This window comes from Mesoplodon densirostris, chromosome 2 (assembly GCF_025265405.1).
Source record: "Mesoplodon densirostris isolate mMesDen1 chromosome 2, mMesDen1 primary haplotype, whole genome shotgun sequence".
In the NCBI taxonomy this organism is placed as follows: domain Eukaryota; kingdom Metazoa; phylum Chordata; class Mammalia; order Artiodactyla; family Ziphiidae; genus Mesoplodon; species Mesoplodon densirostris.
Genome location: NC_082662.1, coordinates 119,627,526 through 119,648,497, shown reverse-complemented (window position 1 = coordinate 119,648,497; position 20,972 = coordinate 119,627,526). Strand labels below are relative to the sequence as shown.

General features: G+C 39.9%; 1 protein-coding gene across 1 annotated transcript in view; it reads left to right on the top strand.

Moving 5' to 3' along the window:
• Positions 1-5,672: 5,672 nt before the first annotated feature.
• Positions 5,673-20,972, top strand: part of CD84 (CD84 molecule) — a 38,140-nt gene continuing 22,840 nt past the window's right edge. The window contains exon 1 of the mRNA XM_060120591.1: positions 5,673-5,769. Coding sequence (XP_059976574.1) covers positions 5,673-5,769 — 97 coding nt within the window. The remainder of the gene's footprint in view (positions 5,770-20,972) is intronic.

Here is a 20,972-nt window from a genome sequence, read left to right as displayed (position 1 = left end):
CACAACAGTGAGAGGCCCACGTACTACAAAAAACAAAAAAGTATATATGGAGAATGATGAGCAGGATTGTTCTATGAATGACTCCAGATGCTCAGGATCCCTAGAAATGAGCTAGCTGGCTGAGGGAAAGGCTGCATAAAATCTTATTCCCCAGGTCTCAGGACCTATCTCCTCAGTTTTCCCAGCACTCCTCAAAACATCTGGGTCCAAGTTCAAACCGCTTGGCATCTGCTCCCAAATATTTACTCACATTACCACTCTCCAACACACCCCACACGGAAAAGGTCCTTGTTATACTTCTAACAGGGATTGGCTAGGAACATAACTAGAGAAGTATCCTAGAAGTATACTAGAGAACAGTCCTGTATTACTTCTAGCTCAATCAAAACATAATTATGCAAATTATACATTATATACATTATTTATGTATATACATATATACATTACAATGTATAATATAATTTATATATTATCTGATAATATACATTATATTACTATTACATACAATATAATTATTATGCAGTATAAATAATTTTACAGTTATATACAATTATAAAATTATATAATAGAATTATAAATAATTATTATTACATATAACTATAACGATGTAATATTAACTGCTACCACTTATTAAGCTCCTATAGTGTTAACACATTCTTCCTATTCATAATCCCTACCATCTTTCTCCTAATAATGTTAACTTACTCTTCAGACCTGACTCAGGTTGGTTGTCAGTTCCTTCAGGAAGCCTTCCCCACACTGTCCTAGTCTGGGTTAGAACTCCCCGCTGCCCTCTCAGTTCCCATTATTTTCTCTTCGGCAACACTTACCACACTATATTGCCTGTTAATATTGATCTCCCCAAAAAGAATATGAGCTCCATGAAAGGAGGGTGATCAAGTGCTTTGTTGCTCTTTATATTGCCAGTGACCAGAAGAGTGTCTGACACATAGTAGGTATTCAATAAATATTTGTTGAAAAAATAATTAATTATACAGTAGAGAAAAAACCTAGCATTTCCTTCATCAGCTAACTCACTTCCTTTCTTCAATGCCTTCTATAAAAAGGGGCATGAAAGCAGAAGTGAGACTGATTCTCCACGGGAAGACAGCCATACTTTTGCCCAGAAATTCATACTCTGGAAGAAGATGGCTCTTCACCACCTATGGATCTTGCTCCTTTGCCTACAAACCTGTGAGTTCTGACCCTTGCTGATCCCCTCCTAATTTTCTGTTGTTTTAGAAATTTCCCTTAAGGAAGACATTGAAATGCCCTTTTGATCTGCTTTAACAGAAACATCCTGGGTCTCAAAAGGGATCCAACTGACTGGGAAGAGACCTAAGATCCAAACCTAACTGTTTTTCAGCTTTAGAGTTTATATTTCTGAATTTTATTTGTATTCAGTATCTAAAGATCTGAGACAAACCCTTCTGCTCAGAAGAGTCAGCACATGGTAGACCTGCCCAGAAATCTAACAGAGGAACAGATAATCCAAAACCTTGAAAAACTTAAAAGCAATTTTTGGGGGGTGTTAGAATGTGTTATATAGATTTTAACAGAGATAGACCCTTCTCAATTATTTCATTGCTCCAGCAGATTAGAGAGATGCATGACTATAATTATCATTGTAAAAACTTCATCGCTATAAGCCCCCTTTATTTTCAAAGCAAATTCGGAGCTATTGCTCTGCTTCTGTCCTCCCAAAACCCTAAAATAAATGGAGAAGAGATTATTATCCCTGTTTTACAAATAAGTTAGTTCTCAAAAAATAAACAGAGAAGTTGAACTGAAAATTCTGTTTTTCTTACTTATGGCTTACAGTGAAGTATAAAGGTCAAATGAATATTGGTTGTTGTTAGTACAAAGAAAACTATGTAACATCAACATAGTTCTGGGAGTGCTCTGTCATTGCATCTATTATCTCATTGAATCCTAACAATTGCCTTATTTCTGTAAAAACTGACTATATTTGGCACTTCTAAATCTACTTACAGTGTCTCTTACCAACTTTGGAAATGCACTAGCAAATTCCTGGTATGAGTTAGAACACAGAGAATCTAGTGGGTTAGGATTTCTTGAAAAGGTAGAATCCATGCACCTTGGTCTCTCTGGTTCTCTTAACCATTTAAAGCTGTGGCTCATTTAATGTGAGATTCATAGAGATTGTATCCACTGGGCAGGTCAAGTTTTTAGAGCCTATGTTAGTCATCCTGACATACACGTAGAAAATGCAAGTAGATGGGGAAAAAAGTTGGATAGAACCTAAGTGTAAATCTAAGGATGTTCCCAATCTTCCAAAGAAGGGCTGGACAGGGTGGTACTTGATACCACTTAACTTGGAAAGCATTTTACAATTTTTATGCCCACATTCTTATGTGATACATACTAAAATCATTTAAATAAGCAAGAGAGATATTATTAATTCCATTATGCAAAACAAGTGTAATCTAAGATTCAAGTTAAACAATTCACCTGACATTTCACAACCTGAAATTGGTAGAGCTAGAAATGGACATTTGTGCTGTTAACCCCAGGGCTATAGTTCTTTCTGCTCCACACTTTTCTGACTTCTTCACTCATTCAGTTTCCATGTCCTTGATACTCTTCAAAGGGCAAAACATGCTACGATGAAAGGCAGCTCTAAGATACACTTGCCTCATCTACTGAAACTGAAATCGAAGTTGTCAAATCAGCTAGCAGTGAATCATTCATCCATTAGTTTTAGGACTTTGGGAAAGTTATATAAACTCCACCTGTTGTCAGGAAGGGGACTATTTCCCCTCTTCCCCCTCTTGAGTTCCTGTGTCTGGACTAATAATAAAATTGACACAAGACAGATTATAGGAGAAAAGAGACAAATTTTAATTTGTGCACACAGAAGTCTCATAGAAATTAGACCTAACAAGTGGCCAACACAAACAGCTTTTATACTTTTTAGACAAAGAAAAAATAAACTTGTGAAGAATCAACAGGACAAAGAAACTTAGGCTTTGGGTGCTCAATCAGTGAAGAATGTAAACAGAGTTTGGGCTTGAAGTAGTAAATTAAAGTAACAAGGTTTGTTTATACAAGCTTCTTGCCCCAAATTCCCTGTCTCTGGCGATAAGGATGTCCTTGTACCTCCAGATATAGGGAGTGCACCTTTCACATGGGAGATTTATTTTCTGCTTTCAGGGGGACAGAGAAGAGTCAGAGTTTCCCTCTTGCATTGGCTGCTTCTTAAGGAAATTCAATTCAAAATAATCAACATTGGGAATTACCTGGTGGCCTAATGGTTAGAATTCTGGGCTTTCACTGCCATGGCCCGGGTTCTAGCCCTGGTAGGGGAACTGAAATCCCTGCAAGTGGCATGGCCAAAAAGTAATAATAATAATCAATATGCCATTGTGGCATATTTGGGGGCAGCCCATCCTGGGTCCCAAAAATGTTATTTAGATTTCAAAATGGGAGAACTATTAGTAAAATAGGATTTTTTTTTAGAACAAAAATGATAATCCATTTACAACACTTGGCACAGTATCTGAATATAGTAGGTGCTTAACAAATATTAGCTAATGCTGTTGTTTTTCACACTTGCTTTTCACATGGTTTTAGGAGGAGCCAGGGCTTTCTTGCACTGAGATCCTGGGTGAGACTCCTCTGTTTAGGATGATCCAAGGAACATGAGCAGATGAAAAGATGGTGGGAATTTAAGCTTAGGTGTGGGCTTTTGGGGTTCCATAAGAGAAAACCAGGGATGAAATATTCATTTTGTCAGGGATCCATAAATGAGGGGTGGGGACTTGTTTTTATAGCAGTAAAACTAAAAGTACTTTCAGGTACAATTTGCCTTTGTTGAATGGATCTGTTTACCTTTTAAAGTTTATTCCACCAACATTTCCTGAGTCAAAAATATACCCGAAATCCCTCCTGCTGCTATTCCTGGCAAAGGTGGTCCCTTATATTTAGCACTGGGCTTAGACATCAACACTGACTTTACTTACTTCCCTGGAATTCAGAGCAGTGGAAGCAGCGGAAATGCAGTGGGAAAAGGGGGTTGGAAATCCCATTTTCCCTTGAAACCACTGAAATAAGAGGAGTCTGAGTGTGCAAAGCTCATGACCATTCCATGTTGGAAAAGTTTTCTCTAAGAACCAAGACTCACAGTCTTATGCTCTGTAATCTCAACTTCCTCATCATGACCTGTGAACACTGTGACTCTGACTGTCCCTCCAAGTATTCTACTAGCTACCTACCCTTTGGGGTAGAAGACAAGAATCCACCACTTTTGCTTCATGCCCTTCTATGTGTTCTTTCTCACACTCCTTTAATTCTTCCTTTTCTCCACACCTTTCTCACTTCTCTTTCTCCAGCCCCTCCACTTGCTCCTTTCTCCTCTCTCCTGTCAATAATAGTAATAATTAACCATTTATGAAGCAATCACTACATGTCTGGCATTACTCTAAGTAGCGTACGTTTGTTATTTTGTCTAATCCTCACAACACCTTATGAGATGGATACTATTAATATCCCAATTTACAGATGAAGACATTAACACAGAAAATCAGAAGTCATTTAGCCAAAAAGTGGGGGAAGTATGATTTGAACTCCAGTATCTTTAGGCTTAACCACTAAGCAGTGCTGCCTTCACCCACTTTGATGCTGAAGTAGAATTGTCCCTGAGATTGATGGTTATACAACTTTAGGATTTATCATGAATGGTGATTTATTCCCAACAAGAAAGGATTATTCAGAAGAGGCTGGGCCTATCTCTATACCTACCTACAGAGGAGGATGGGGGTTAGAGGCCAGACCTTTGCCAATAACAGAAGTTTAGGCAGGCCAGCAAGGCAGAATATCCAAGTAAATGACCATATCCAGACAGGTTCAGGTATCATTCACATGAACATGGTTATGTGTTGACTTGAATTTTCTTTTTCAAAACAAACAAGGGTCCAGTATCAACAAGGTCTTGATGTCTTGTTGAACGTAGAGCACAGTCATGGTGTGTTCCAGTAGGTGATACTTAAAAGTACAAGGGAAGTGAGCGGGCCCCTCTGGATATCTGTTTCTGGATAAGTAGGCCCCAACCATGATCCTGGGGGTTAGAGACAGGACTTCATGCCTGGAGAAGGGTCCTGGCAAGAGTCAATTTGCCACTAGTCCAAAGTCCTAATAAAGAGAGGCCTTCAAGATAAAGACCAAGCCTCTGTTCTAGAAAGCGATTTGAGCAGACTACTACCATAGACACTCAGAAACGGCTTAAAAGCAAAAGCCCAAACTAAGACACCATTGTAAAGCAATTATACTCCAATAAAGTTGTTTAAAAAAAATACTATGTATAAAACAGACAAGCAAAAGGGTGTATTGTATAGCACAGGGAAATATAGCCATTATTTTCTAATAATTTTAAATGGAGTATAATTGATAAAAATATTTTAAAAAATAAATAAAGCAAATCATTGTAAAGATTCAATGATACAGAGCTTAGCACAAATGTCTGGCACATAGTAAGTGCTCAATAAATATTGGCTATTGCTCAAAAAAAAAAGCAAAAGCCCAGTTATAGACAAGAAAAAATGTATTAAGTATGGGGAAAACTAGGTGTCAGGACATTAACTTAAAAATCCAGTCTCCAAGTAGAGGCTTGAAGCTGCATACTTGTGACAACACGGGACTCCAGTAGAGGGGGTATGACCCACCACACCAACCCAATCCACAAAGCAGCCCTAGAGATCAATATGGTGAACCACAAAGCAGCCAGAGTGACTTCACAACAGGAGCCCAAAAGTCAGTGTTAGGCCACTTGGGCTACTCAAGTATTTCCTAAATCAAACCTTTCTTCTCTTGAACCTAAGAGAAGGATGAATCTGTAAGTTTGGGGGTATCTAAACTCATCTACATGGAAGTTGGAAAAGAAAGAGGTGTGAAAATCAATTGGGGGGCTGATGTTAGTAGAGGTATGTACCCACATTTCCTTTGTTATACTCGATTTTTTTAATTATATGCTTACAGTGCCGAGTAGTGATAAAACAATGGGTGGCCAGGACCACATCTCTGTTTTGAGAATCTGTGTGTGTGTGTGTGTGTGTGTGTGTGTGTGTGTGTTGCAGAAGTGGATTCAAGTCAACCCAAATCTCAATAAAGATAATATAAAGTAAAATAAAATAAAATAAAATAAAATCCAGCAGAAAATAGCATACTATTGTATGGGGGTGGTAGGTTCCTTTTTTCTAAAACCTCATAACCAAGGACTTTCCATCCTCATGGAGAATGACACAAAACTTCTGGCTGCTAACACTTTGTTTCCTCTTTGCCTGCTAGTTCACTTCACTCAGAATAACTGGTTACAACCACCTCTCTTCTGGGTGCCATTGGGTGGTGCTACGTCTGGTCACCCTTCCAGGCCTGCAATATTCAGGCAGGCAGTGAATGGGAGGAGAGGAGGAGAAGGTTAGCTGGAGTCAAAAAAAGGACAAGAAATACTGACTTGAAGAATCCTGAAGAAGTGAGGGGGTTTGGGTCACTATTAAGCAACAGTCTACCCTTCCTTACTTCCCCTCCCATGAATAGCTTCATGTTGGCCTTCTCTAACATCTCCCCAATACTGCAGCTCTTCTTTTGGAACACATAAAAGTTGTTTGGGGTATTATCTTAATCTCTGTAATAATGCTTTCATTTTACATAACAAACGCCTATGGTGCCTAGTATATGCAAGGTACTTTTCCAATAGGTTTACATATATTAACTTGTTTAACTCTCATAACGCTTCTATGAAATAAGTGCTATTAGTCTATTGGCTTCATTTAGAAGCTGATAAAACTGAGACACAGAGAGGTGGTTAAATTTCCCAAAGTCTCATGGCTAGTGCCTGGAAGAAGCAGGATTCAAGCTCAGGCAGTCTGAATCTTCATCACTAAGTCATGGTGCATGACACGGGGGCAGAAAGAGGGTGCTCCTCATGGCAAGACTCCCTTTGGGAGTTCTACATTCTTCTCTGTTGATATATACACCTGAGAGAAATCTAGTGTCTTTTTTTTTTTTTTTTTTTTTTTTTTTGCAGTATGCAGGCCTCTCACTGTTGTGACCTCTCCCGTTGCGGAGCACAGGCTCCGGACGCACAGGCTCAGCGGCCATGGCTCACGGGCCCAGCTGATCCGCAGCATGTGGGATCTTCCCGGACCGGGGCACAAACCCGTGTCCCCTGCATCAGCAGGCGGACTCTCAACCACTGTGCCACCAGGGAAGCCCTAGTGTCATTTTTTTTGAATTTTATTTTATATTTTTATACAGCAGGTTCTTATTAGTCATCAATTTTATACACATCATTGTATACATGTCAATCCCAATCACCCAATTCAGCACACCACCATCCCCAAACTCCCGTGGCTTTCCCCCCTTGGTGTCCATATATTTGTTCTCTACATCTGTGTCTCAACTTCTGTCCTGCAAACTGGTTCATCTGCACCATTTTTCTAGGTTCCATGTACATGCATTAATATATGATATTTGTTTTTCACTTTCTGACTTAATTCACTCTGTATGACAGTCTCTAGATCCATCCACATCTCAACAAATAACTCAATTTCATTCCTTTTTATGGCTGAGTAATATTCCATTGTATATACATACCACAACTTCTTTATCCATTCGTCTGTCGATAGGCATTTAGGCTGCTTCCATGATCTGTTTATTGTAAATAGTGCTGCAATGAATATTGGAGTGCATGTGTCTTTTTGAATTATGGTTTTCTCTGGGTATATGCCCAGCCCAGAGTGGGATTGCTGGATCATATGGTAATTCTATTTTTAGTTTTTAAGGAACTTCCATACTGTTCTTTATAGTGGCTGTATCAATTTACATTCCCACCAACAGTGCAAGAGGGTTCCCTTTTCTCCACACCCTCTCCAGCATTTGTTGTTAGTAGATTTTCTGATGATGCCCATTCTAACTGGTGTGATGTGATACTTCATTGTAGTTTTGATTTGCATTTCTCTAATAATTAGTGATGTTGAGCAGGTTTTCATGTGCTTCTTGGCCATCTGTATGTCTTCTTTGGAGAAATATCTATTTAGGTCTTCTGGCCATTTTTGGATTGGGTTGTTTGTTTCTTTAATATTGAGCTGCATGAGCTGTTTATATATTTTGAAGATTAATCCTTTGTCCGTTAATTCATTTGCAAATATTTTCTACCATTCTGAGAGTTGTCTTTTCGTCTTGTTTATGGTTTCCTTTGCTGGGCAAAAGCTTTTAGGTTTCATTAGGTCCCATATGTTTATTTTTGTTTTTATTTCCATTTCTCTAGGAGGAGGGTCAAAAGGATCTTGCTGTGATTTATATCAAAGAGTGTTCCTCCTATGTTTTTCTCTAAGAGTTTTATAGTGTCCTGTCTTACATTTAGGTCTCTAATCCATTTCGAGTTTATTTTTGTGTATGGTGTTAGGGAGTGTTCTAATTTCATTCTTTTCCAAGTAGCTGTCCAGTTTTCCCAGCACCACTTATTGAAGAGACTGTCTTTTCTCCATTGTATATCATTGCCACCTTTGCAATAGATTAGTTGACCATAGGTGTGTGAGTTTATCTCTGGGCTTTCTATCTTGTTGCATTGATCTATATTTCTGTTTTGGTGCCAGTACCATATTGTCTTGATTACTGTAGCTTTGTAGTATAATCTGAAGTCAGGGAGTCTGATTTCCCCTGCTCCGTTTTTTTCCCTCAAGACTGCTTTGACTATTCGGGGTCTTTTTTGTCTCCACACAAATTTTAAGATTTTTTGTTCTAGTTCTGTAAAAACTGCCATTGTTAATTTGATAGGGATTGCATTGAATCTGTAGATTACTTTGAGTAGTATAGTCATTTTCACAATATTGATTCTTCCAATCCAAGAACATGGTATATCTGTCCATCTGTTTCTATCATCTTTAATTTCTTTCATCAGTGTCTTATAGTTTTCTGCATACAGGTCTCTTGTCTCCCTAGGTAGGTTTATTCCTAGGTATTTTATTCTTTTTGTTACAATGGTAAATGGGAGTGTTTCTGTAATTTCTCTTTCAGAATTTTCATCATTAACGTATAGGAATGCAAGAGTTCTAATTTCTCTTGTGGTCAGAAATGATGCTAGATATGATTTCTATTTTCTTAAATGTACTGAGGCTTGATTTGTGATCCAAGACGTGATCTATCCTGGAGAATGTTCCGTACGCACTTGAGAAGAAAGTGTAATCTGCTGTTTTTGGATGGAATGTCCTATAAATATCAATTAAATCTATCTGGTCTATTGTGTCATTTAAAACTTCTGTTTCCTTATTTATTTTCATTTTGGGTGATCTGTCCATTGGTGAAAGTGGGGTGTTAACGTCCCCCACAATTATTCTGTTACTGTTGATTTCCTCTTTTATAGCTGTTAGCAGTTGCCTTATGTATTGAGGTGCTCCTATGTTGGGTGCATATATATTTATAATTTTTATATCTTCTTCTTGGATTGATCCCTTGATCATTATGTAGTGTCCTTCCTTGTCTCTTGTAACATTCTTTATTTTAAAGTCTATTTTTTCTGATGTGAGTATTGCTACTCCAGCTTTCTTTTGATTTCCATTTGCATGGAATATCTTTTTCAATCCCCTCACTTTCAGTCTGTATGTGTCCCTAGGTCTGAACTGGGTCTCTTGTGGACAGCTTATATATGGGTCTTGTTTTTGTATCCATTGAGCAAGCCTGAATCTTTTGGATGGAGCATTTAATCCATTCACGTTTAAGGTAATTATCGATATGTATGTTCCTATTACCATTTTCTTAACAGTTTTGGTTTGTTTTTGTAGGTCCTTTTCTTCTCTTATGTTTCCCAGTTAGAGAAGTTCTTTTAGCATTTGTTGTAGAGCTGGTTTGGTGGTGCTGAATTCTCTTAGCTTTTGCTTGTCTGTAAAGCTTTTGATTTCTCCATTGAATCTGAATGTGATCCTTGCCGGGTAGAGTAATCTTCGTTGTAGGTTCTTCCCTTTCATCACTTTAAGTATATCATGCCACTCCCTTCTGACTTGTAGAGTTTCTGATGAGACATCAGCTGTTTACCTTATGGGAGTTCCCTTGTATGTTATTTGTCCTTTTTCCCTTGCTGCTTTCAATAATTTTTCTTTGTCTTTAACTTTTGGTAATTTGATTACTATGTGTCTCAGTGTGTTTCTCCTTGGGTTTATCCTGTATGGGACTCGCTGCACTTCCTGGGCTTGGGTGGCTCTTTCCTTTCCCATGTTAGGGAAGTTTTCGACTATAATCTCTTCAAATATTTTCTCTTGTCCTTTCTCTCTCTCTTCTCCTTCTGGGACCCTTATATTGCGAATGCTGTTGTGTTTAATGTTGTCCCAGAGGTCTCTTAGGCTGTCTTCATTTCTTTTCATTCTTTTTTCTTTATTCTGTTCTGCAGCAGTGAATTCCAACATTCTGTCTTCCAGGTCACTTATCCGTTTTTCTGCCTCAGTTATTCTGCTATTGATTCCTTCTAGTGTAGTTTTCATTTCAGTTATTGTATTGTTCATCTCTGTTTGTTTTTTCTTTAATTCTTCTAGGTCTTTGTTAAACATTTCTTGCATCTTCTCGATCTTTGCCTCCATTCTTTTTCTGAGGTCCTGGATCATCTTCACTATCATTATTCTGAATTATTTTTCTAGAATGTTGCCTATCTCCACTTCATTTAGTTGTTTTTCTGGGGTTTTACCTTGTTTCTTCATCTGGTACATAGCCCTCTGCTTTTTCATCTTGCTTATCTTTCTGTGAATGTTGTTCTTGTTCCACATGCTGCAGGACTGTAGTTCTTCTTGCTTCTGCTGTCTGACATCTGGTGGATGAGGCTATCTAAAAGGATTGTGTAAGTTTCCAGATGGGAGGGACTGGTGGTGGGTAGAGCTGCCTAGTGTCATTTAATCTTCATAATTCCTCAAAGTGGTAGAGGAATTTTATTTCATTTACCAACTAGAATTCTGTGGTTTAACAGGTAAGTGACTTAGTCATGGTCATTTAGCTGGTTGGCAACAGAGCCTTGACTAGAACATGTTTCTTGATCCCTAGTTCAGGACACTTTTACTAACCATGCTTTGAAGCCCCAGCCTCTGGACCTATGTAATTTTTTGTTGTTGTTGTTAACAACATGAGAATATTGGAATGGAAAGCAGTTACAGTTAGCCAACTTCTCCTTCTTATTAATCAGTTTACACCATGGACCTTCCACACCAAGACGCAGAAAGCAGTAGAGTTATCTCTTGCCCTCACTCTCTCTCTTGCTCTGAGTTTTCTACCTTGCTTTTTATTGCTAGAAAAAGGGTAACTGGGTCAGTAGCCAAAAAATTATTTATTCTTTCAACAAATATTTAATAATCATCCACTAATTGTTAGGGAAATACTAGTGACCAAAACAGACAAGGACTGCATGGCAATTATATTCTCATGGGGGTGCAAAGTGGGGAAGACAATAAGTAAATACGCACATACAATGCTTTAGTAGTCAAAACTGCTATGAGGAAAAATAAAGTAAGACAAAGCAATAGGGAGTGATGGGAAGGAGACTGCTACTTAAACATGGTGATTAAGAAAGCTCTCTCTGATGAGATGACATTGGAGCAGAGTTTCACAGTAAGGGAGTGCTGGAAAGAGTGTAGAAAAGGAGGACAGCAAGTCCAAAGTCTCTAAGACAACAGCAGCTGGTTTGAAGAATGAGGAAGTCAGTGTGGTTGGAGTGAGTAGGGGAGAGAAAGGTAGGAGATGAGGCAGGAGAGCAGGGGCAGACCAGACAGGATCTAGTAGATGGTGGCAAAGTATATGAAAGGAGACTAGGGAGCCCCTCAAAACCCCAAATGTACACTGTCTTTGTTTTTAATAGACTCTAAGGAGAACTATGAGGTTTAAACCTAAACACCCTCTTTGTTGTCATCAATATTTAATATTTCAAAATCTCTTTAGATTCCACCCAACACTTCATAGTAAGTTTCCCTTGCTCAGCTATGAAGAATTTCCCTCTATTCAGTTAATGTTCTCCTGCCCCATCACTATTTCTAACCCAGATGAAGTTTCTGATTCTTTATTTTTTCCAAACACATTTCTTATTCTCATATTCTCTATTGCCTTCTTCCAGTTAGTGAGTCAGTGATTTTTGGCAGCTACTTTATCATGAAATGTACATTTGTGAAGTCCACCCATTCATATGGGTTCATCCAGGGAAACAGGAGTTATCACCTAATACACTAAAGATATATTAGGCTGGAAAATGTGCCCAGCTTCCCTTCCAGGAGGGGAAATCCAGCTCCAGTGAATAACCTGTCCACGGTGCTGTCTAAGCTGGTGTCATCCTTCCCCTCTGGTCCCCTCTTCACCATAGCTACCTAGGGTTCACAGCGAACATATTTTCCCATCCAAGCCCACATCCCAGGGTTCCAGCCTTTTCTTGCCTTTGCTTCTCCTCTAGAAGTAGTACCTTTCTCCTACCCACCCTAGCTGTGGTCTGGCTATGGTAGTCAGGAAATCACACACAGTGGGAGATGTTATAAATGTGGGTCATCTCTTCTTCATTAGGCTCCCAAGTCTGCTCAGCAGTACCTTCATCCACTTAATCAATCCCTTGTTAACTCCCTGAGGTGTTCCCTGGAGCAGCATTTCCTCAAAATTTTTACATTCATCAAAATAATAATAGCAACTACCATTTTTATGTGCCAGGCATTGTGCTAAGTGCTCTATCTTTTTAATTGCATTGAATAATTATCCACATTTTAAAGGTGAGGAACCTGAGGATCAGAGAATTTCAATAATTTTCTCAAGATAATATATGTAGGTTCAAATATAGCTAGATTCAAAATATGTGTCCGTAACCTTTATGCTTCCTAACTCCTAGTCCCACTCTTGCCTCTTCTTATCTCCTACATTACTGAAGAGATGAAGGCTATCAACCATGACTGTCTACTATTTTAACTTCTCTACTCCAAAATGTCCACTATGTATTAAACACCTTCTGTATGCCCTCACAACAATTCCATGAGGCAGGCATTATTATATCCTATCTTGTAGTTAAGTAATATAAGGGCCTCAGTAAATGTCAGGGATTGAACTTGAACACAGGTCCATCTGGCTCAAACCTATGTTTCCTCCACTTCACAAAGCAGACTTTCTTCTATCCCTACTCCCAACAAGACCTCAAAATACCCGTATGCTTTCACTCATCCTTTCCTTTTTTTCTTCCACTTCAGATGAAGGCATTACCCGCCTCTGACTGAAAACCTATACTTTTCTCTGCCCACCATTTCCATTCCATCTTTTGTTCCACACAAGCATTAGTGGCCAGTGTATCCTACACTGTGCTAGGTGCTTGGGATTTGAAGGCAAGGTCCCTGGATTCAAGTGATTCACAGTGTCCAGAAACAGACACATGGATTCATGGCTACCAGCCAGTGTGGCAAGTACTATTAGAGAGAAACACCAAACTCCATGAGTAGGAGCATGTAACCTAGAGCAGACATAATAAGGGAAATCTCTATCTTCTCTCCCTTCTTACCACCCTTCCCCCACCAATACCTTCTACTTTTTTTTATTTTTTATTTTTTATTTTTTTAATTTTTTTATTAGTTTCTGCTTTATAACAAAGTGAATCAGTCATACATATACATCTGTTCCCACATCCCTTCCCTCATGCATCTCCCTCCCTCCCACCCTCCCCATCCCACCCCTCCAGGAGGTCACAAAGCACCGAGCTGATCTCCCTGTGCTCTGCGGCTGCTAATACCTTCTACTTTAAAACAAAATCAAATAGTAGTTTTTCTTGACCCTCTAGCTATTATTCTATCTTATAACATTTCTTTCACTATCAAGCTTTTCCACTTCTTTACCACATATTCTATCCTCAATCCTCTGTACTCTGGCCTCCATTTGAATCATCCTAACTTGCACTACATTCTCAAGCACCATCAATAACCTCCTAATGGACAAATCTAGGGATCATTTTCAGTCTTTATCTTACTTGAAGACTCTGAATCACTAGACATCAGTTATAGTCCCCTTCTTGAGATTTTTTGTCCTCCTGGATTTCATGATATTGTCCACTATTGGTTCCTCTCTTGCCACTCCTACCACTTGGTCTATTCAGTTTCTTTTGATAGTGCCTCTTTTAGAAATGTAAGCGCTGCTCACAAGGCTCAGCCTTGGACTTCAGCCAACTCTTCCTGAGTGCCCCTCTTCTTCAATCATCTCTCCATAGATGATTCCTAAACCACTTGAATTTCAGTTTGATGACAAAGATTCAAAAAAAAAGAATTCCTTATAGAAGAAAAAATTTTATTTCTTGCTCATGTCAAATGTCTGCAGTTGGCAGTTCAGTTGGTAGAATAGTTCACAAGGTCATCAGGAATCCAGACTTTTTCAGTCTTCCTGCTCCACAGTTCTCAGTACTTGGCTTCCTCTTCTTGACCCAAAATGTCCAAGATCCAGTTGTCATGGCATTCCAGCCTGTAAGAGACAAGGAAGAAATGAAAACAAAGCATCCTCTTCGCCCATCAGGCTGATGCTCCAGGACAGCAAAGGAGCCTTTTCCCACACGACGTCCAGCGCCCTCAAAACCGCCGTTTGTGCCAGGACTTGAGGCGGACACGGAGGAGGATACAAAGGCTCAAACAGCAAGAGAATCTGCTACCACTGGCCCTGCCCTGGGCTGGGTTTGTGATCCAGTAATCCTTTCCGAGGAGCTGATAGACAGCCGGCTGGCAGGAGAAGGATTCCAACTCATAGAGGTGACTTCCGGGTAAGATGGCGGAAGAGTAAGACGCGGAGATCACCTTCCTCCCCACAGATACACCAGAAATACAGCTACACGTGGAACAACTCCTACAGAACACCTACTGAACGCTGGCAGAAGACCCCAGACCTCCCAAAAGGCAAGAAACTCCCCACATACCTGGGTAGGGCAAAGCAGAGAGATTCCCGCACAGAAGAGCGGTGCCGAGCGGCACTCACCAGCCCTAGAGGCTTGTCTGCTCCCCCGCCGGGGCGGGCGGCGCTGGAGCTGAGGCTCGGGCTTCGGTCAGAGCGCAGGGAGAGGACTGGGGCTGGCGGCGGGAACTCGGCCTGAGGGGGGCTGGTGTGCCGCAGCTGGCCGGGAGGGAGTCCGGGAAAACTCTGGAGCTGCCGAAGAGGCAGGAGACTTTTTCTTCCCTCTTGGTTTCCTGGTGCGCGAGGAGAGGGGATTAACAGCGCCGCTTAGGGGAGCTCCAGAGACGGGCGCGAGTCGCGGCTGAAAGCGCGGAGCCCAGAGACGGGCGTGGGACGCTGGGGCTGCTGCTGCCGCCGCCAGGAAGCCTGCGTGCGAGCGCAGGTCACTGTCCACACCGCCCTTCCGGGAGCCTGTGCAGCCTGCCACTGCCGGGGTCCCGGGATCCAGGGGTGGCTTCCCTGGGAGAACGCACGGCGCGCCTCAGGCTGGTGCAACGTCACGCCGACCTCTGCCGCTGCAGGCTCGCCCCGCACTCCGTGCCCCTCCCTCCCGCCCGGCCTGAGTGAGCCAGAGTCCCCGAAGAGGCTGCTCCTTTAACCCTGTCCTGTCTGAGCGAAAAACAGACGCCCTCCGGCGACCTACATGCAGAGGCGGGGCCAAATCCAAAGCTGAGACCCAGGAGCTGTGAGAACAAAGAAGAGAAAGGGAAACCTCTCCCAGCAGCCTCAGAAGCAGCGGATTAAAGCTCCACAATCAACTTCATGTACCCTGCATCTGTGGAATACATGAATAGACAACAAATCATCCCAAATTGAGGAGCCAGGAGTCAGTGCTGTGCCTCTGAGGTGGGAGAGCGAACTTCAGGACACTGGTCCACAAGAGACCTCCCAGCTCCACATAATATCAAATGGCGAAAATCTTCCAGAGATCTCCATCCCAACACCAGCACCCAGCTTCACTCAACGACCAGCAAGCTATAGTGCTGGACACCCTATGCCAAACAACTAGCAAGACAGGAACACAACGCCACCCATTAGCAGAGAGGCTGCCTCAAATCATAAAAAGTCCGCAAACACCCCAAAACACACCACCAGACGTGGACCTGCCCACCAGAAAGACAAGATCAAGCCTCATCCACCAGAACACAGGCAGTAGTCCCCTCCACCAAGAAGCCTACACAACCCACTAAACCAACCTTAGCCACTGGGGACAGACACCAAAAACAACGGGAACTACGAACCTGCAGCCTGCAAAAAGGAGACCCCAAACACAGTAACATAAGCAAAATGAGAAGACAGAAAAACACACAGCAGGAGAAGGAGCAAGATAAAAACCCACCAGACCTAACAAATGAAGAGGTAATAGGCAGTCTATCTGAAAAAGAATTCAGAATAATGATGGTAAAGATGATCCAAAATCTTGGAAATAGAATAGACAAAATGCAAGAAACAGTTAACAAGGACCTAGAAGAACTAAAGACGAATCAAGCATCGATTAAAAGCACAATAAATGAAATAAAAATTACTCTAGATGGGATCAATAGCAGAATAACTGAGGCAGAAGAACGGATAAGTGAGGTGGAAGATAAAATAGTGGAAATAACTGCTGCACAGCAAAATAAAGAAAAAAGAATGAAAAGAACAGAGGACAGTCTCAGAGACCTCTGGGACAACATTAAATGCACCAACATTCGAATTATAGGGGTTCCAGAAGAAGAAGAGAAAAAGAAAGGGACTGAGAAAATATTTGAAGAGATTATAGTTGAAAACTTCCCTAATATGGGAAAGGAAATAGTTAATCAAGTCCAGGAGGCACAGAGAGTCCCATACAGAATAAATCCAAGGAGAAATACACCAAGACACATATTAATCAAACTGTCAAAAATTAAACACAAAGAAATCATATTAAAAGCAGCAAGGCAAAAACAACAAATAACACACAAGGGAATCCCCATCAGGATAACAGCTGATCTCTCAGCAGAAACTCTACAAGCCAGAAGGGAGTGGCAGGACATACTTAGAGTGATGAAGGAGAAAAACCTGCAACCAAGATTACTCTACCCAGCAAGGATCTCATTCAGATTTGATGGAGAAATTAAAACGTTTACAGACAAGCAAAAGCTGAGAGAGTTCAGCACCACCAAACCAGCTTTACAACAAATGCTAAAGGAACTTCTCTAGGCAAGAAACACAACAGAAGGAAAAGAACTACAATAACGAACCCAAAACAATTAAGAAAATGAGAATAGGAACATACATATCAATAATTACCTTAAATGTAAATGGACTAAATGCTCCCACCAAAAGACACAGACTGGCTGAATGGATACAAAAACAAGACCCATATATATGCTGTCTACAAGAGACCCACTTCAGACCTAGAGACACATACAGACTGAAAGTAAGGGGATGGAAAAAGATATTCCATGCAAATGGAAACCAAAAGAAAGCTGGAGTAGCAATTCTCATATCAGACAAAATAGACTTTAAAATAAAGACTACTAGAAGAGACAAAGAAGGACACTACATAATGATCAAGGGATCAATCCAAGAAGAAGATATAACAATTGTAAATATTTATGCACCAAACATAGGAGCACCTCAATACATAAGGGAAATATTAACAGCCATAAAAGGAGAAATCGACAGTAACACAATCATAGTAGGGGACTTTAACACCCCACTTTCACCAATGGACAGGTCATCCAAAATGAAAATAAATAAGGAAACACAAGCTTTAAATGATACATTAAACAAGATGGACTTAATTGATATTTATAGGACATTCCATCCAAAAACATCAGAATACACATTTTTCTCAAGTGCTCATGGAACATTCTCCAGGATAGATCATATCTTGGGTCACAAATCAAGCCTTGGTAAATTTAAGAAAATTGAAATTGTATCAAGTATCTTTTCCAACCACAATGCTATGAGACTAGATATCAATTACAGGAAAAGAGCTGTAAAACATACAAACACATGGAGGCTAAACAATACACTACTTAATAACGAAGTGATCACTGAAGAAATCAAAGAGGAAATTAAAAAATACCTAGAAACAAATGACAATGGAGACACGACGACCCAAAACCTATGGGATGCAGCAAAAGCAGTTCTAAGAGGGAAGTTTATGGCAATACAATCCCACCTTAAGAAACAGGAAATATCTCGAATAAACAACCTAACCTTGCACCTAAAGCAATTAGAGAGAGAAGAACAAAAACATCCCAAAGTTAGCAGAAGGAAAGAAATCATAAAAATCAGATCAGAAATAAATGAAAAAGAAATGAAGGAAACGATAGCAAAGATCAATAAAACTAAAAGCTGGTTCTTTGAGAAGATAAACAAAATTGATAAACCATTAGCCAAACTCATCAAGAAAAAAAGGGAGAAGACTCAAATCAATAGAATTAGAAATGAAAAAGGAGAAGTAACAACTGACACTGCAGAAATACAAAAGATCATGAGAGATTACTATAAGCAACTCTATGCCAATAAAATGGACAACCTGGAAGAAATGGACAAATTCTTAGAAATGCACAACCTGCCAAGACTGAATCAGGAAGAAATAGAAAATATGAACAGACCAATCACAAGCACTGAAATTGAAACTGTGATTAAAAATCTTCCAACAAACAAAAGCCCAGGACCAGATGGCTTCACAGGCGAATTCTATCAAACATTTAGAGAAGAGCTAACACCTATCCTTCTCAAACTCTTCCAAAATATAGCAGAGGGAGGAACACTCCCAAACTCATTCTACGAGGCCACCATCACCTTGATACCAAAACCAGACAAGGATGTCACAAAGAAAGAAAACTACAGGCCAATATCACTGATGAACATAGATGCAAAAATCCTCAACAAAATACTAGCAAACAGAATCCAACAGCACATTAAAAGGATCATACACCATGATCAAGTGGGGTTTATTCCAGGAATGCAATATACGCAAATCAATCAACGTGATACACCATATTAACAAACTGAAGGAGAAAAACCATATGATCATCTCAATAGATGCAGAGAAAGCTTTTGACAAAATTCAACACCCATTTATGATAAAAACCCTGCAGAAAGTAGGCATAGAGGGAACTTTCCTCAACATAATAAAGGCCATATATGACAAACCCACAGCCAGCATCGTCCTCAATGGTGAAAAACTGAAACCATTTCCACTAAGATCAGGAACAAGACAAGGTTGCCCACTCTCACCACTCTTATTCAACATAGTTTTGGAAGTTTTAGCCACAGCAATCAGAGAAGAAAAGGAAATAAAAGGAATCCAAATGGGAAAAGAAGAAGTAAAGCTGTCACTGTTTGCAGATGACATGATACTATACATAGAGAATCCTAAAGATGCTACCAGAAAACTACTAGAGCTAATCAATGAATTTGGTAAAGTTGCAGGATACAAAATTAATGCACAGAAATCTCTGGCATTCCTATATACTAATGATGAAAAATCTGAAAGTGAAATCAAGGAAACACTCCCATTTACCATTGCAACAAAAAGAATAAAATATCTAGGAATAAACCTACCTAAGGAGACAAAAGACCTGTATGCAGAAAATTATAAGACACTGATGAAAGAAATTAAAGATGATACAAATAGATGGAGAGATGTACCATGTTCTTGGATTGGAAGAATCAACATTGTGAAAATGACTCTACTACCCAAAGCAATCTACAGATTCAATGCAATACCTATCAAACTACCAATGGCATTTTTCACAGAACTAGAACAAAAAATTTCACAATTTGTATGGAAACACAAAAGACCCCGAATAGCCAACGCAATCTTGAGAACGAAAAACGGAGCTGGAGGAATCAGGCTCCCTGACTTCAGACTATACTACAAAGCTACAGTAATCAAGACAGTATGGTACTGGCACAAAAACAGAAAGATAGATCAATGGAACAGGATAGAAAGCCCAGAGATAAACCCACGCACATATGGTCACCTTATCTTTGATAAAGGAGGCAGGAATGTACAGTGGAGAAAGGACAGTCTCTTCAATAAGTGGTGCTGGGAAAACTGGACAGGGACATGTAAAAGTATGAGATTAGATCACTCCCTAACACCATACACAAAAATTAGCTCAAAATGGATTAAAGACCTAAATGTAAGGCCAGACACTATCAAACTCCTAGAGGAAAACATAGGCAGAACACTCTATGACATAAATCACAGCAAGATCCTTTTTGACCCACCTCCTAGAGAAATGGAAATAAAGACAAAAATAAACACATGGGACCTAATGAAACTTCAAAGCTTTTGCACAGCAAAGGAAACCATAAACAAGACCAAAAGACAACCCTCAGAATGGGAGAAAATATTTGCAAATGAAGCAACTGACAAAGGATTAATCTCCAAAATTTATAAGCAGCTCATGCAGCTCAATAGCAAAAAAACAAACAACCCAATCCAAAAATGGGCAGAAGACCTAAATAGACATTTCTCCACAGAAGATATACAGACAGCCAACAAACACATGAAAGGATGCTCAACATCTTTACTCATTAGAGAAATGCAAATCAAAACTACAATGAGATATCATCTCACACCAGTCAGAATGGCCATCATCAAAAAATCTAGAAACAATAAATGCTGGAGAGGGTGTGGAAAAAAGGGAACACTCTTGCACTGCTGGTGGGAATGTGAATTGGTACAGCCACTATGGAGAACGGTATGGAGGTTCCTTAAAAAACTACAAATAGAACTACCATATGACCCAGCAATCCCACTACTGGGCATATACCCTGAGAAAACCATAATTCAAAAAGAGACATGTACCAAAATATTCATAGCAGCCCTATTTACAATAGCCCAGAGATGGAAACAACCTAAGTGTCCATCATCTGATGAATGGATAAAGAAGATGTGGCACATATATACAATGGAATATTACTCAGCCATAAAAAGAAATGAAATTGAGCTATTTGTAATGAGGTGGATGGACCTAGAGTCTGTCATACAGAGTGAAGTAAGTCAGAAAGAGAAAGACAAATACTGTATGCTGACACATATA